This window comes from Vanacampus margaritifer, chromosome 8 (assembly GCF_051991255.1).
Source record: "Vanacampus margaritifer isolate UIUO_Vmar chromosome 8, RoL_Vmar_1.0, whole genome shotgun sequence".
Classification (NCBI taxonomy): domain Eukaryota; kingdom Metazoa; phylum Chordata; class Actinopteri; order Syngnathiformes; family Syngnathidae; genus Vanacampus; species Vanacampus margaritifer.
The window spans coordinates 4216666-4235312 of NC_135439.1; the positions used below are offsets into that span (position 1 = coordinate 4216666).

General features: G+C 39.5%; 1 protein-coding gene and 1 long non-coding RNA gene across 4 annotated transcripts in view; one reads left to right on the forward strand and one right to left on the reverse strand.

Moving 5' to 3' along the window:
- LOC144056001 (uncharacterized) overlaps positions 1-18647 on the forward strand; it is a 51475-nt gene that overhangs the window by 6500 nt on the left and 26328 nt on the right. The window contains exon 3 of the long non-coding RNA XR_013294972.1: positions 3316-3380. This is a non-coding gene — a long non-coding RNA (uncharacterized LOC144056001). The remainder of the gene's footprint in view (positions 1-3315; positions 3381-18647) is intronic.
- On the reverse strand, positions 400-17001 carry ngfb (nerve growth factor b (beta polypeptide)). Of its 3 annotated transcripts, XM_077572316.1 has the most exons (3): positions 16856-17001; positions 5288-5417; positions 400-1942 (listed from the first exon to the last, which is right to left on the reverse strand). In XM_077572316.1, exon 3 carries the CDS (start codon positions 1929-1931, stop codon positions 1329-1331), a length of 603 nt encoding a protein of 200 aa, XP_077428442.1. In that variant the 5' UTR covers positions 1932-1942; positions 5288-5417; positions 16856-17001; the 3' UTR covers positions 400-1328. The 3 variants fall into 3 exon arrangements, with proteins under 3 accessions (XP_077428442.1, XP_077428443.1, XP_077428440.1); XM_077572317.1 differs by lacking the exon at positions 16856-17001 and having other exon boundaries at positions 5288-5468; XM_077572314.1 differs by lacking the exons at positions 5288-5417; positions 16856-17001 and having other exon boundaries at positions 400-2160.

Consider the following 18647-nt stretch of genomic DNA (forward strand, 5'->3'; position numbering starts at 1 on the left):
CATTAGCCTTTTTTTTTTTTTTTTTTTTTAAAAAGTAGCTCTTACAGATGTTCCTCAATGTTTTATCTGCAGCAGATAATTCGACACGCTCAATAATAAAAAGCCGAATTGATTGAGACAGGACTAGCTGGAAATCAATTCTAAAATAATAATAATAATAAAAAGATGATTATTCATTGTATTACTTACTATAAGCCAAGCTGTAATTTATGGGAACCTTATTCCGATGCTCCTGAAGAATGGAAAAATGTCAAAATTGCAGTAAATTGAAGCCATATGTTTTTTTCCCCCCATCCAGTCCCGAGCAACTTTGATAGCCACATGATTGATTTTCAACACACAGTGTATAATGTACATGTTTAATAAATAATAAAGTATTTTCAACACGTATTCCTCATATCAGACCTGGGCCAAGTAACAAAAAAACAAAAACAGGACACTTCCAGTATGATTCTTTTGTTGTGTTGAAGGCTGTGCTGTCTGCTTAGCTGCCTCTGACAAGTTTAAACCTGTTGTTTGAAGGAAAGTCGTGTTCTCTTAGCTGCATTTTATTCTCCACACTGTGTCATTAAATTATTCAAAACCATTTTTTAATACAGTTTTCACCCTGCGAGCTTTAAGCCAGCATATTGAATAACATTTGAAATATTTGCATAATTGCCCCCCTCCCCCGTTTTACAACGGAAAAGTCAAATTAGCACCCAGCAGTGTGTGCTTCATTTACATATTTGAGATAGGTGTAGTAGGGACCCTCGGGGCACATATTTTGTTAAATTGACTTTTTTTTTATGTTAATATGTTATTATGTCTCTGGAGTACATGCCCACCCACCAAGTGTAACATTAAACAAACCAGTAAATCTTTGGTGAGCTGAAGATTTCTAAAAATTGTGGCGTCATAATTTAGTTTGGCAAGTTAGTGTCAAGTACATGTTGGACTGATGTGATATGAAAGCTTTGTATGTCAGGGAGGATCTAAGTTTAGCCAGGGTTGTTTGCTGAAGTTCCAGAGAGTCTTTACCGCATGTATGTTTGTTTTTTGCTGCTGTGATTAAATCATCTGCAAGCTGTTTATTTTTTGTGGTATTGTGAGTCTGAAACGATACAGAATGTGTATCATAGAAGGCAGTCAATTGTTGTCAAGGAATATATTGAACACATTGCCGCCATCTTGTGGCATTTTCTTTGCGGATTTTGTGTTTTTCTTCATAAGTGTAAAATAGTTTGACCCAGGCCTGCCGTTATACGCAGTTCATGCAGTCCCGTACTTTGGCATAATAATAATAATAATTTACTCTGTGCAGAAGTCTTTTTTTTTTTCTCTCCTTGTTACTGCCGCCAAGACTTGCGGCTGAGCACGCACACGCAAGCCACGTTGATGCGTATGAGCCGCCACGCCACCAGGTTCTTAAAAGACGTCAACGCCCGCACAAACGTGTGCGAGTTGGTGCAGTGGGAGTTCCAATGTCGGGCGTCGATGCCCAGGCAACCCGAGTTGCCCGCGTGCGAGCTGTGACACGTGGTCTCGAAGAAGTACTGCTTCTTGTTGACGTTGTTGATGTTGACGTCCGGCAGCACCGTCACCTCGTTGCCCGAAATGTCCGTGGCCTTGGTCTTGTTGCCCACCCACACGCTGACGCTCTCGCACACCGAGTACACGCCTCGGTGCTGGGGCTGGCCCGCCCGCCGCCGGCTCCTGCGCCCTCCGTGGGGCCCGGTGGGCTCGGCGTCGGGCGGCCGGGCGCTGAACAGCACCCTGGCGGAGAGCCTGCGCCGCCTGCTGAAGAGTTTGGGGTCCACTCGGGGGGCGGCGGCACCGGCGCCTGATTCCCGCCGCTGTGCGTTGGAGGCGGCGGCGCCAGAGTCCTCCCCAGAGGAGACCACAGCCTGGGCACTGAAGAAAAGCAACAGGACCAGCATAGACGACCTCATGGGCACACCGCCTGTAGGGGGCAGCATGGTTATTTTAGTTAACAAAAAAACAAAAATTCAAAAAATAATTTTGTTAGCGGAATGAAATAAAAACGAAAATTCTTAAAAAAACAAACAAAAACTAACTGGAACTACATTTTATGTTTACAAAACAAACTAAAACTAACTATAATTATGGCAAAAGTGTCCTTCGTAATTAATTATCCTTGGTAATTAATTTAATACGAGCCTTTGGGGATGATTTTAAATGTGATTTTAATTATATTTATTTCGATATTAACTCATTCACTGCCATTGACTGCTATAGACGTAAAAAATTCATTTGAACTATATATATTAGTTTAACATTTTTCCACTTTTGTTAACAAGAGTATGAAAACCTAAAAAGAAATTATTGTACATTTAGGACAGATATACAATTTGTGATTAATCGTGAGTTAACTAGTTATGTCGTGATTAATTATGAAACATTTTAATAATCTGACACCCCTAATTTTTAAGAATATTTTCTTCTTTTTTTAATTATTAATTTAAAAAAGTAATTTTAATTTTAATTTTTAATACATTTTTCTTAAAAAAAAGAAAAGATTATTAAAAATTAGGGGCATCTGGAGATGAATTTTGAATCATATTTAATCGCATAAAATTTTATATAATTTATATTTATTCAAATTCCTTTGGTACAAAACAACATTTATTAAATTTGTTATTTTTAAATTCAAAAAGTGCAAATGTATAAATTTAAACAACTAAAAAATGTGTATGAATAATCTTTTTTTTTTTTTTTCGATGACTGATTTTGTAATTGTAATAATTAAAATTGCAATTTAATTTTGATTAATTGCACACCTAGGTTAGCATGTACGGGTACTTCATTCTAACACGCGTGCATATGTCCTCCAATTTCACACACACGGCTATTTGAATTGTCAACGTGGAAACACCGACGACGGAGTTATTTTCCTTAACTTTTCGACCCGCCGTCAAATGTCTTCACGCTCCAGCGCGACGGTGGCCTCCGGCTCTCTTAACAAGGCAGAGTTTGTGCACGTTTGAGTGGCTCTCAGTGAAATATCCTCATTTTTACACCAAAGACAAACAATCTGAGCCACCGCGACCGAGCAAGCCATACAAAACAATCCTCCGCAAGTCAAGTTCCCATAAAAGAAACTGGCAGCAACGGCCAACTCGCCACACATGCATATTGAAAGGATGCTTTTTCCAACCACTTTGCGACACTACAGTAATTGAATGTGACTGAAGTATTCTTCATTACGCCGCATACATTTCATTCCCATTTATGTGTTGAACGACGGCGTTGTTGACCTTCCATGAAAGTGTCATTGGTAATAATTGTAATCTTTTTTTGTGTGGGGACTGACAGGCGGCGTGGAAGCGAGCAGGCGTGTCGACACCCGCGACGGCGCCGTCGGCGGGCTCTTCTGTCAGGTAGGTTTATTACGCCACGTTTTGCCCCCTGGGGGGGAAGGGGGGAGTGGAGGGTGGGGGTGGCGAGGGTGCTCTGGACGCACACATTCCAAACGGTTAGCGCTTCCAATTAAACAAAAAGCCTGTCATGTGACTCCAGGTCAGACGTGACGACCCTCCGAGTTATATGGGGTCACTCAGGTGTGAATCGAAACACAAGAAAGTAAAATGGTTGTTTTGTACTTTTCCTTTCATACACAATCAAAGCGTTTGTGCCATGTTGGTATTTATTTAGTCTCATGCAAGATCCAATTAAAACGCTGGCTTACTAAAAAACATTGTGCAACCCTTTCCCGCCATCACAGGTATAAACAGATAAAGAGAAACATGTGGCTTTGTGGCTAAAAAAGCTCAATGCCTGGTATTGGTACGCTTCTTAAAAAAAATTTTTTTAGATCCAACAATATCACATGAATGAAAGCAAAAGTTTTTTTGATTAACTCATTCAGTGCCATTGACGGCTATAGACGTCAAATATTCATTCATTCAAACTATTTCTATTAGTTTAATATTTTTTTCCACTTTCCACTTTTGTTAACAAGAGTATGAAAACCTAGAATTTTTGTGGGGACATTTAGAATAGATATAAAATTTGTGATTAATCGTAAGTTAACTAGTAAAGTCATGCGATTAATTCCGATTAAAAAATGGAATCACCTGACACCCCTAATTTTTAATAATCTTTTCTTTAAAAAATAAATAAAAATAAAATAATTGTAATTATTTTTTTTTTAAATTTTTAATAATCTTTATTTTTTTTTAAGAAAAGAAAAGATTATTAAAAATTAGGGGCATCAGGCGATTACCATTTTTAATCGGAATGAATCGCATGACTTTACTAGTTAACTCACAATTAATCACAAATTTTATATCTGTTCTAATGCAATAAAAAAAAAAAGCAGCAAAATCCAGCAGTTTTTTAAAAATCAATATCAGAAGGCGGCCATTTTTCCATTTGCTGTCGAGTGAAAATGACATCACAGTTGCTGAGGTTTTAGGTAACATCCAATCACAACTCAGCTTCAGAAAACTGGTGAGCTGTGATTGGTCGTTGCCTGAGCCGAGTAACTGTGATGTCATCTTCAGTCGACAGCAAGTGTAAAAATGGCCGCCCCCCTGGATTTTGCTGCATAAATCATATTACACAAATGTGATATTAATCAGAATGTCATGTTTAGACTAGTGAGGTCACGTATAACATATCATTGTCAAGAAATGTTTAAGGTCGACTTCCCTTTTAAATAGATCAATCTTGTCACTACCTGGCTCTGTTTGATTGGTGAAATGGAGTCAAAGGTCACTCGTGTTTACGTTGTTTGGTGGAACAGTCATGTGACCCAAGTCTCTCACGGTGAGCTCGGAAGCAATAATTAGTACTGTAGCTGTGGCTACAAATATATTTAATGAGTGAAATGTAGCTCTGAGAAGTAAAATGTGTGTTTCTTCATAACAAAAATATTCAAGTAAAAGTAAAATGTTTGTTGTTAAAAGTACTATGACAAGTGTAATTTATCCATAGGAGCAAATTTAGCGACGACGCACCTATGCCATCATGTCAAGGCCTGCAAGGTAAGCAGAGCTTTTTTGGACACACAAATTAGCATTAGCTAACAGTATTAGCTTTTTTGGATACACAAATTAGCATTAGCTAACAGTATTAGCTTTTTTGGATACACAAATTAGCATTAGCTAACAGTATTAGCTTTTTGGGATACACAAATTAGCATAGCTCACAGTATTAGCTTCTGATAACCGGCACTACTGCACTTGATTGTCCCCACGCGGCGGTCGGAGGTATTTGCGTTTGTTGTGTGCCACCACAGCCGAACAGCGCAGGCGTTTTGGCGCCTTCGGCATGCGTCCTTTACCTTTTCAGAGTCCGCTCGGGAACGGAAACGCCTCACCGTGACACCTAGAGGACGCGAGTGAAGTTGCGTGCTGCGCTCCGGGCTCCTGCCATGTGGCCCCCGTCCAGCACACCTCGCCTCCTCGGCTCGCCTGCTTAGACAGAAGGCAGAACTTTTTTCTTTTTTTTAAATGCGCTCGTAAACACACTATAAACACATTGCTAACATCATGACCGGACGTTCACATAGCGAACATACCCAAGCCTCAAAAGCAGGTTAGGGCCAGCAAGGCCTTCTTTCTTGGTCTGAAAACACTCGACCATCATTGGCTGCAGGTGATCACGCTACATTGCTTGGTCTAGTTGTGCTGTAGGGAATTTGCTGCACTTAGTAGTCGACCTGTGGCTGTTGTGATGGCACGTCGTGTGATTTCTTTAATATTGTAATATTAGGTATATTGGGCGTTTTGACAAATTTCGGCCTTTTTTCAAAATCTAATACCCGATAAAAGGTCAAGCTAAAACCATTTTAATCTCAGGAACCTATTTATTTAAAATTTCAGTTAACTTTATAAGAGATGCTGCTGACCCTAGGAACCTTTTGAACCTTTTGTTTTTGTTTGACATTAAAATAAAGACATATGAAATTAATTATTTAGGAGGAACAGAGCAATGGTATTTACTCGGCGTACTGATAATAACCTTGGGAGCTCCCTGAACATTACGTTAATATGGTTACAAATTTAAAATGAAGTATATTGTCTAAGATATATAAAAAAAAAAAACAACTCCTACATTTTGAGAAAAATTGTTCACTAAGCATTAATGCGTCAAGACATTGCAACAAAGTCAAGATTGACATTTGCATTTGAATGTATTTGCAGTTGCTTCTCGACTCGGCGGGTTACAAGAATTCACGAGACTGGGCCGTGCACCAGCGTTGAGCTCGAGGGCCAGTAACAAAAATTGGAGAAACACCTTCCAGTGGGATGTTCGGCTGCGGCCGTCAAATATTTTTTAATTCGGGTAAAATATTTTAAAGTATATATTTCGCTTGGTTTTCCTAAAATCATCGCGTCCCTACATCCGCCTCGCTACCTGCAATATATTTATTTATGATAGACCGTAACATGACATGCTCGCGTATTCAATATGTGCAATTATTTTTTGCGTGCACTAGGAGGACTCTCCACTCGGCAGCACTCGAACCGCTCCAATCTTCTTTAATGGATGGGAATCCTTTCATTAATGTCAAATTGTCTGCGGTGATGTCATCGGGAGAGAACAACTTGAATAACATTTCGCAGGCAGTCGGGAGTAAAAGGCAGGCTCATTTTGTTGCTATGGCAACAAAGTTGTTTTTTTTCCCTTCATGAGCCACGTAGGGACGTTATTACCTCCACCAAGGAGATAAAGCTTTTTGTGGGAATCCATACATCTGCCTGAATGTTGACAAATCTTAAATACAAGCAGAAGGACAATTGCTCCGTGCATTATGGAGATGCTTAAAAAAAAAAAAAAGTACAATCATCTGCCAAATCCAGCAACGCACGCACATTTCGAAAACAGAACACAACCCCTAAACTGCACCGCAAACTGCAGCTCGGGTCAAGGCTGAGGTTCGCGCATGTTTGGAATATTTTGTTTCGGAACATTAAGATTTTGATTGCGTGGGAATGACGGTTGTTACACCAGCACAGCAGAGTGTGAGTGATGTGAGGTTTTCTTTTTTTTTTTTTAACTCATTCACTGCCAAAAACGTTAAATAACGTTTAGTAAAATCCTATGGAGGAGTGCCAAAGACGTTAAAAGACGTTTTTTTTCAAAACAGAGATGAAACTAACCATTTTCTATTGTTGATTACTGAAAAACGGAATAAGGTAGAAACAAACTTTTTTTTTCTGATGAAAGATGAGAGTCAAATCTTTCATTTGGTAGTATGTGTGTTTCCATAGTCCAAACACAACATTTTCTGTGGACCTTGAAAGATCAGTCAAAATGCTTAAATCGGTTGGCACCCACGGCATCCCTTTTCTGAAAACGTCTGGCAGTCAAAGAGTTAACAACGACAACATGACATGCATAATCACTGTTGTTACTTGTGCGAGTGTGCGAAATGAATGGCAACCTACTAGTGCCGTTTGTGCCAGTATATTAGAAGCTGTCAATCACAAGAATAAAAACAATGAAATGAATGATCTCAAAACTTTGATGTCAAGCTCTGAGATGGTGTCGTTGAAAAAAGTTAGCAAATTAGCGGCACTAATGTGTCAAATAAATTGAAATATGAACCAAAGACAACGCATGTAAACAGGCAGATTTGAATTGAAACGTGAATCAAGCTTTTGAAATAACTTGCAAACTGCGCCGTGGAGGAATTTTGGCCGACTCATCGGCAGAATTGTTGTAATTCAGCCATACTGGAGGGTTTTTTCGAGCATAAACGGCCTTCTAAAGGTTAAGCAATCCGATTCAAGTCTGGATTTGGACTAGTCGTGCACGACAATGTAAGAGCACGACCTTTCACTGTTGGCACGATGCTCTTTTTCCGGAAATATTGCATTACATTCACGCCATAAACGTTCCAAAAAGTTCATCTTTCATTTTGTCAGTCCATTAAATATTCTCTCGAGTCTTGGCAGTCATTCAGATGTGTTTTGCAAAAGTAAGATGAGCCTTGATGTAGGGAAATTCAATTACATTTTCAATTATTGCACTCAACAATTACAACATCAGCATAATCATAAAAATAAATTATACTTATTTTGAGTTGTTTAAGGAACACATTTTTGTAAATGTTTCATCCAAAAGGAACTATAACTATAGTGTTTCAAAGAACTTTATTTGTCTTAATATATATATATTTTTTTTTCGTTTAAACATTTTCTTGTTTTGTACCAAAAAAAAAAAGATTGTCCTGACCGTGATTTCAACGATTACTAAAATAATCGTGTTTAATATTTTCTTCATAATCGAGCAGCCCTACCTTGATGTGATAAACGTAGTCTGAAATGATTAGAACAAAATGCACAATATTTTTGGATAATATTAACTCAGTCACTGCCATTGACGGCTATAGACGTCAAAAATTCATTTGAACTATTTCTATTAGTTTAATTTTTTTCCCACTTTTGTTAACAAGAGTATAAAAAACCTAGAAATTGTTTTACTGTACATTTAGAACAGATATAAAAAATTAAGATTATTAAAAATTTGAAAAAAATAATTACAATTATTTTATTTTTATTTATTTTTTAAAGATAAAAATATTAAAAATTAGGGGTGTCAGGCGGTCACATTTTTTTAATCGTAATTAATCGCATGACTTCACTAGTTAACTCATGATTAATCACAAATTTTATACCTGTTCTAAATGAACAATTAAAAAAAATTCTAGGTTTTCATCCTCTTTGTTAACAAAAGCGAAAAAAAAAAGTTCAACTAATAGAAATAGTTGAAATGAATTTTTGACGTCTATAACCGTCAATGGCAGTGAAAGAGTTAACTTCAGAAGTGTTGCCACATTGGTATGCATATGCATAATGACGCTTCTGACATTTCGACCAGGAACGGCGCTGGTGCTGCTAACATTAGAAGAAAACATTTTTTGCTTGGGTATACGCATGGCTGTGTGTTTAAATGACCTTTAAAAAAAAAATATGCGCCGTAAATGCTATTATAAGATTGTTGCATTCGAATTTTGTGGCTTTCTCTAATTGTGGGAGCGTTCTGGAATGTTCGCATTGTAGAGCATCTCTCAATGGATTCATGCAAGCACTTTGCATATAAACACAACCGAAGCTTCTAAATGATTTCCCCTTTTCTAAATGGCGGTCTGCTCCTTTTGCGCCACTGACAATTGGCATCCAAACTTCGTGACAGCTGTGATGTCCCGAAGATGTGAAGGTAACATCTGGACTAGCGTGGCAGACATTTGTTTTTTTCTCTCTCTCTCCGCCGTGTAACGCAATACACGCACCGCACAACTGCGAAAGTGACTCGTGTGATTTACAATCTGCAAAGTTCTCGTAAGAAGACTCGCCACTTCCTGTTCAACACACACACACACACACACACACACACACACACACACGTGAATGAAAATCTATGAAAATGCATGCTGTCAAGGATAAGTAAAACCAGCTCTAAATGGAATGTTCTATTAGCCCGCAAAAGCTTTATTTATTTATTTTTTTATTTTTTTAAATACGGGTTGACATGAAATATAATGAGTGTCAATGACAAACACGTGAGGCGCAGTTGGACTCGGTCACTAAACGCAACACGGCACATCGCCGATCGCAATTGACGATTCCAGCCCTCTGTTTTGCTCATCAACGCGACGTTCGTTAGGCTGAACAAGCTCTCGCCATCCAAACCAATCAATCCCGACCAAAGCTTCCTTGATTGCGGCGGCCGCTTCAGCCGCTGGAAGGCGCGGCGGCGACTTCCGCTGCCAGAAAAAATATCAACGCTTGGACCGAGAAATAATTTCACCTCTCTTCGTAAGGGATTAATTGTCTCCCGACGTCATTCTTTCCACCCTGCGCCGTCGTTGCCCGCGGGTCGGTCGCCTTTCGTACCACGCGGCCCACGCCGCGCGCCGTCGGGCCGCAAACACAATAAATCACAGAATGTGTTTAAGAATTCGCCAGGGTGCGAGAGAACAAGTGTAGAGCAGATCTTGGTTTTATAGCTCTGCATGTCTCTCGGTGGGATTTGTGAGGATTGCCAGGGCGAATAGTTTGCGCTTGCATGTTGCGTTTTAGTGCTTTTGACGCTCTCTAAACAATAGCAGGCGGTGGATGTTCTTGGAAATAGACCGTGCATTTTTTTTTTAGGACCTCCGTCAAGGTAGATGTACTTTGGCAATGCGTTGACGGCCCATTAAAAGTTGAGGTGGTTTGCCTTGGTGGAGGTCTGCGTGTCCTCAAAATCTTTCTTTGCTGTTCAGGTGGCTGGACCGAACCATTTGAAAGACGCGGGGGGGGGGGGGGATCTAAATGGTCTGAACGCTTGTTTCCGTTCCAGTGTTTCAGTGATCATTTTTACTTAACTTGTTTGCTCCCCAAAACGTATAAATACGTTTTATTTTTATGTTTTTTTTTTTTTTTTTTTAATGCTAGAGCATACAGAAGGTTTTTATGCTATATTGGGATATTTAGGTCTTTCTTGAGTTGAGTACTCGTACTATTGGTCTGGAAAAAATAGTGGTAACAAAATATTTTAATGCTAAATAAATATTACTATTATTATTATTAATTATTATTTTTTCCTATGGATGTAAAAATGTAATGTATAGTAAAATAATACAAAATAATTAAATAATAATAATAACAATAAAAAAATAGTTAAAAAATTACAAGATAATTTCATGTCAAATTTTAATTTACTTGCATTTCTTAACAGAAAAAATTCGAGGCTTCGTCCTTGATTCATTCCTAACTTCTCAAATTGGTGAATTTCATATGAGAGGCCTCATTCATCTTTAAAACTGATCAACCTTGAGAATTGACTGCAATTGGAAATTGTCTGCTTTAAAGCACTTCATGATGTTGAAGGGTCTCATCATTTTTTGGGGGGGGGGGAAATACTTTGTTCTGTTATTGATCGCACATGACTCGGGATTGTCATAATTGGAGAGCTCACTCAAATCGAAAGAGTCTGCATTAAAACACTTCCCGATGCTGGATAGTCTCTACTCATTTTTTTTTTGGTTTAAATAACAGACCGAATACATTTTATCCTGCACTGTTCTGTAGAGAAATTTCATTTGGTTGAATCTTAGTTGGAAACAGTTGAGGAAACCCGCTTTTAAACGATCAAGTCAGACGTCAGACTTGCTGTGAGTAGTGAGTCACAGGTTTTAGTGTGTGTGGTCTCGTTGTATCTCTGCAGCTCCTCCTTAATCTACTTGTACTCTGTCTTCACTTGTGTTTGATTTGGATTCATTAATACCCCCCCCCCCCCAAAAAAAAAGCACAACGGTATGTGAGGGGGTGTTGAAATCCAGCCGAAAGATTCCCGGAGCGGCGTGTCGACTTTTCAAGTTGCAGCCGCTCGCGCCGTTGCATACGCGGGTATCGCCGTCGCGGGGAGGACGCCCGAGGCCTCGAGAGACGACGGGACATGCCTGCTTGGGAGCTTCAATGCTTCAAATCAGCTCGGGTGCCAGAGAGGGAGGGGCCGACGCTGTCTTTCGGGGGGTAATTGTTCTTTGTCAGGCCGGGGAAGCACAACAATCTCATTATCATCCACAAACCGCTACGGAGAATTTGGTTTTTATTAGCGTTTTTTTTTTTTTTTTTGCCAGACTTTGTCATGTTTGTGTGTTTATATAATACAATATAATTATGAATAGTCAATGAGCACATGAACAGCAATGAAGTAATTGGACTAATCCAGGTGTGTTAACACAGCACAGGAGATGTTTGTACTTCTATAGATACGCATTCTATCGGTGCTGGTTTTCACTTTCCTTTCCTTTCTTTGGTCCTTCCTCGGGTCTCCTGACGGCCTCACGACTCTTTAGGTTTAGGTGAACGGTATGGGATTTTTTAATAGGTTTTAGGTGAACTAATGAATACACACGCACATACACATACACACCCACATACAAAAAAAAAGGAAAAAAAGGAGGGCAATAATGATGACATGTCAAATTACCGAATGAACAATACTGAGCTCTAAAAAAAAAAAAAGATACTCATTCTATCGGTGCTGGTTTTCACTTTCCTTTCCTTTCTTTGGTCCTTCCTCGGGCCTCCTGACGGCCTCACGACCCTTTAGGGTTAGGTGAACGGTATGGGATTTTTTAATAGGTTTTAGGTGAACTAATGAATACACGCACGCATGCACGCACATACACATACTCACCCACATACAAAAAAAAAGAAAAAAAGGAGAGCAATAATGATGGCATGTCAAATTACCGAATGAACAATATTGAGCTCTAAAAAAAAAAAAAAAAAAAGATACGCATTCTAACTCTGCAGCTCAGCCCTATAAGAAGTGTTGTACTTTGCGGTCTCGCACTAAAAACAATGCCCTCAAATGACGCAAAACCCATAACACGCCCTCAGAGTGCCAACCCAAGAAAAATCCGTCGGACCAGCTGCGGATCAACTTTCAGAGTTTTTCTCCCCCAAACATCGTTAAAGTCATTTTTGCCTCCAGCCGACATCGTGCTTAAAAGCATTAGCGATAATCCCAGTGTCTAAACAGTGGGCTCGCACATGTCCGAGGAGCAAAGGCGGCCCGTGTCACTTTGCCTTTTCTTTCTTGCCAAGTCTTTGGAGAGACATCAGAAGCATCCTCCCAAGTTTACCTGTAGGCATGTTGCGCAATGTGCGGCCCGCAAGATGTCGAGTACACAAGCTGGAGATCAAGGATAGAGAACTTGACGGTTCCATCGGAATGCCGACTGTCCGTCTGTCTCGGCAAGAATTCATTATCTGTTGCTCCTCGGGGATCAGGGATCATCGCAAACGGTGACGCATTCACTTGTCCATTATTTGGTTATGAACATGAAGGAAAGCAAAGAACAGATGACTCAAATGTGATGGAAAAGATTGCCGACGTTTTTTTGGGACTGTCAGTGACTGTTCAGGTTCTCAACACAGGCGCTTATAATTAAAGGATTCTAATGCTATAATCCATCTCCAACTTTCGAGAGTTGGGGAGAGCCTGACACAATAGCGCAAAAACAATCAACTCTTTTTTATTTTTTTTGTGCGTTAATGTTGGTAAAGTCTGTTATTGAAGTCAGTCTGGACTGTTGTGTTTGTTTTTTGATATAGACTTGAAGAAATGTAGTGAAATGAGCAATTGCTAAAGCTGCAATGGCATTGCAAATCACTTCCTCACTTAACTCATTCACTCCCAGCCATTTTCACTGAAGCAACCCCCTTCGCTCCCGACTCTTTTGCTAAATTTAAACTGATTTGGCTAGGCCCACAGATTATTGTGTTCTATTGCTATAAAAATCTACCAAAAGAAAGATTAGAGTCTCTTCTTTCATCAGGAAAAAAAAGTATATTTCTTTCTGTTTCCATTTTGCAGGAATTAGCATTAGAATATAGCTAAGTTGTATAATTGTTAGCAAAACAGTGGGGAAAGCTTGTTGCAACATGGCCCTGGTTGATCTCTTATGCTCTGCTGCCACCTGCTGGTCGTTTGTGTAATAACTACCATTGCGTCAACCATTCTCTTCAGTTCAGAGGCTGCATCAAAGCCTTCTGTATGCTCTATCATGAAAAAACAAACAAACATAAAAGACGTATAAATACGTCTTTGGGACCCTGGTAATATTTAAAATAGAACGTATGTATACGTTGTTGGGAGCAAATGAGTTAATGGTAGGATCATTTTCCAATAGATTCAAACTCAAAGAAGAACAACAACAAAATGTCTCGTTCAGGACATGAACTATTCTTCTTTTCCACCCAAACACTGATTTTCTCAAGAAGAGAATACTAATGGACAGAAACTCAATGACATCAAAGACTCGTCTTGTCTTTTTAAATGAGTCAACGAAATCTATCAATATCTTTGAAAAGGCAGACTTATCTATGGTCTTTGGCCTTCCACATTCAAACCCTACATGTAGGTCAACCGATACAATATAACTGATGAAAAAATGAATTGTGCCAGAGAAATAAGAACATCTCATCAAACGATTTGAATGCAACATTTTAAAGTAAATGAATACAACATTCACATCGAACCTTCTCTCACATGCTTCTACTTACAGGGTTGGGCAAGTTAAATGCTAAAATGGGCCACAAATGATCATCAGTGCTACTTGGGACCCACATAGGGCCACACACGTCCTAATCAGATGTATGACAAAATGCTCTTTTAAATATGGACAAAATATGTGTGCTTAATATATTTCATTTTTTTACAAGACATTTCTCAATGATGTACAGTATGAAAAATAAAATAAAAAAAAAACATCCCATTGCAAAGGGCTTTTGTGTAAAAAAAGACAATTTAAGCAACAGCAAACCAACATAAAGTGCAAGAACTCATTTTGTGTGTTTTTTTCTTCAAAAATCAACTCAACAAAATAACAACAAAATAATATTAATGAGGTAGTATTTTTTGATATTGATATTATTATTATTATTATTATTATACCTTAGTTCAGGGCAGTATAAGACCTGTTGCAAGTGCAACTAAGCCATGTCTGCCATCTACTGGTGAACGGTGATATTGCTACTTAACACTATACTGTGGAACGACCATTATTTGTGGGGCACAGGGACAGCAAAAAAACATGTATATTTGACACCCATTGATAAGCATTGGAATATTTTTTTGTAATTCCCCAAAATCCTACAAATAAAATGATAAACCTCCAGTATACATTTCTCACAAAAAACGTTTGCTTCCCCTCGAAAACCCCCGAAATCCTCAAGTAATATTTACACAACCATAACAAACCAACAAAACCTTTTTCTCCAAATTCTGAATGGCCGCAAAACCAGACTCGACAACTCTTGAACCTCGCACACTGCGTGAGTGTCGTAGGGAGTTCTGCTGCATCGCTCAGTGTGCGGCAGCCCTTACAGGTGTGGATTTAGGTCAGGGTTCGACCTCTATGAACACCACTTGACTAGTAAATCAGTGCGTAAGCATCTTCAACGATACATCGACAGCTGCGCAGGCAACACATGGTCTGAACCAGAAACCTGCCGGTCCCTTAAGGGCTACTTGAACCTTCAACCGATGCCTCGGTGCCGAAAGTTTCACGACTCGTTTATGGTTTCCCCTGCAGAGGAACAAATTGAGGCTCAACATGGAGTCACCACCAAGTCAAAAGTCTTCCCGACCAAAAACCAAAGAAGAAAAATGATACATTTGCTGTTCTGTAACATTCTGTAACATTCTTTTTCGTTTTTCATTAGTAGTGGGGTTTCCATCCACTCATTTTTATTCACATTTTCAAAAAACGCAAAAATAAAACGCTAGAAATTCCAAAAAGGGCCCAAAATTCGCCCAAAAAGACTTGACGCTTGGAGGGAAGGAAAATGTGAATTTTGGCGAGGGGAACAGGTTTTGCGAATAAATACCGACAAGCCCAGATAAACGCCGCACGTTTTGACCGGATTTGACGTCACACGCACGTTTGTAGTCCCAAAGAAATGTCGGATTAAGTAAAAGGTATGTTTGGGGGGGGGGGGTGGACAAAACAGAAAAATGATGGAAAACGGCAAAGAAACGCTACAGTTGATCAAGAATTACAAAAGCAAACTCATATGACGTCATCGTACGGCGAAGTCGCTTCCTGTTCTTCTTCTTTTAAATTACTGCTGGATCACATCTCTATGGTGTATAGCGCCACCTACAGCGGCGGAGTCCACTCTCAATATTCGCAAAAGAAGAACAGATGGAAACGGGCACAAGTCGCATGTCCGTTTTGCGCATTTTCACTAAATCATTCGCTTAAAAAATTTGTCTTTGTGGAACAATGAACATGAACTCATTTGCTCCCAAAAACGTTCAAATACGTTCTATTTTAAATGTTGCCATGCTCCCGGCGCATGGCGTATTTATACATTTGGTTTTGTTTTATGCTAGAGCATGCAGAAGGCTTTGATGCAGCCTCTGAACTGAAGAGAATGCTTGAAGCAATGTTAGGCCAGCAGGTGACAGCAGAGTACAAGAGATCAACCAGGGCCATGTTGCAAAAAAGCTCTTTCCCCACACTGTTTTAAACAGATTTGTGAAAAAAAAATTCCTGATGAAAGAAGAGACTCTAATCTTTCTTTTGGTAGGTTCCATGTTTTTATAGCAATCGAACACAATATTCTGTGGGTCTTGCAAAATCAGTCAAAACCCAGTCAAACAGTCGGGAGCGAAGGGGGTTGCTTCAGTGCAAATGGCTGGGAGCGAATGACTTAATACCATCTGCAGGAGTTGATTCTTTACTGCGCCCAAAGGAAGATGATGTATGCATGCAAACTATGAAGCTCAATGCACAGGTTGTCATGGGGTCCGATATAGCCCTCAGAGTGGATTTTGAGGAAACGGTTCAACCCTATATGAGCAAATCGTGTCCTGAAGAGACATCCAAAAAGTAGCAAGTCTTCTCCGGTATATAATCACCTGCTATTATAACAAGAATGCAATCCTTTTTTTTTTTTGTGCTGTGCTCTGTGGCATAACTTGAGCAAACAGCCCTGCAGCTACTTCCTTGTTTCCACGCCAACATACCACACAAACCCAGGAACTCTACAGGAATTTTTTTTTTTTTTTGTTTGTACCTCCAGAGAAGACGAGTGCAGCTCTGCTTGTGGCCACGGTGTAACCTGATGAGCCCCGCGGCTACGCTTCAGAAGTTTCGCAGGGGATGGAGGTTCCCCCTCCGGAGCGGATCTACAACACGCTCAGTACAGTAGTCATTAAAACCCCCCAGCAGGTTTTTGTTTATCACCAAACACGGAGGCAGGAAATGTAAAGAGTGTGCAAATGCAACCCTGAGAAGGTTGCCTCAGTTGCGGAGCGCTTGCCCTAAAAAGCTGAAGAAACCTCCATTTTTTTTAATTTCCCTGTAAAAAGTTGTTGAAATCAAATGTTGGTCTACCTGCGCAAAAGCTGGACTCGTTGCTCCTCCAGAGGATTATTGCAATATATTCCAGCGTGCGTCCGCAAGATGCCCGGGAGGAGACGAGCGCATTCTTTCTCATTTGTCCCAAACGCTGCTCTCGGAAAAAACTGCACTTGTTGGAAACTTGTTCTGATAGTGAGCAAGTACAGCAAGACACTATGCGCTCCTGTTGAGTGCGTTGTGAGGTCCTAGTGCCCGCCCCCTCTCTGAGGGCCCCGGCCGGCCTCTTGTCTGGCTCTTCGGGACGACTCAAGACTGCAATACTCGGAAATACTTTTTAGAGGATACTTTGAAAAGCATGTGCGTCCCGGGCCGCATTATTAAAGTGGCTTGTAAAGAATTGCTCTCCTTAATTGCTCTATAAAGGTCTATTGGAGCCGTGGGTGCGTTTTGCATGCCAGTGAGAGTAAATAAAGCCACTGTTGTGCAAAATCAGCAACAACAAAAAACGCTCACAACCGTCGTGGCGTGGTTTTACACTGATTTACAGAAGGAATCTTGGATTTTGAAGTAGCTACTAGGGGTGGGAATCTTTAAATGTTTTACGATTCCGATTTTTGAGTCTGCGATTCGATTCAGAATCGATTTTCGATTCAAAAGGATTTGATTGGCAATGATTTTTGCTTCAATCTATAGATGTGCAAGGAATTGTAATCATCTACTCCAGTCTGACTCGCTAATGCTGATTAGCGCGCTACCCGCGGCACTTTTATCACTCATGAGAACGGTTCCACGCTGGGAAAAAAAAACAACTTTTATTGGAATAACTTCTTTTCTTCTACTCTCTAATGTGGCTACAATTTAGCAGTGTATAAGACCACACTGCCCCACAGTGGCCAAACCGGGTACAACATGAACAGCGCTCCAAATAAAGGCACACACAGACAAAGGCAAGACAGTATAAACAGGGATGGGACTTTTCCGCTAATTCGCGGAATTCCGCTTTTTTTATCCCCCCCATGCCCCCCCCCCAAAAAAAAAATAATCCCATTTTTTTTTTTTTTTTTTTTTTTTTTTTTTTTTTTTTTTTTTTTTTTAGTAGTTCATTGTGTATGCACATGACAACGACAGATAACATCTTCTGCTATAACAAAGACATTTGTGGTATGCTCTAATATGAGTTACTTTTCATTTGGTCATGATGCAATTATTTGTTCATGAAATTTGAACTCTTCAACATTATTTATGTGTTAACTTAATAATCACATTAGTTAGATATGATGATATTCTCAGTGATAGTTTTTAAAAGCAAAGGCAGTCCAATGTTTTTGAATGTGACTGATTTTGAGTTGACTAAAACTGCCATTTTATATGGGATAGTTCAATATACATTGAAAATTTATGCTGTTGTTATGTCTATTTCTTTGTCATGTGAGTGCATTGAAAGTACTTAAAAACACTGAAAACCTGGACCTTGCTGGGTGCCAGCGGCCCCCAGACCCCCGGCTAAATTTTCAGATAATTTCACTTTGGTCAAATCACATCCCTGTATAAAATCATTTAAATAACATTGATTTTGAGACATTTAAAATCGATTCTGAATCGTACTAAATAAGAATTGCGATTCTTATGAGAATCCATTTTTTTGGGCGAGCTAAGTATACCCAAAACTTCATAGAGACTATCCTGTGTCATGTCAACTTAAATTAAACACCAGCATGGTTTTGTAACTGTTGAAAATAATAAAAATTTGCTGTCCGATGAACGTATAAACCAACTGAGATCAATGGGACAATTTTTTTTTCTGCTGATGCAACATAATATCTAA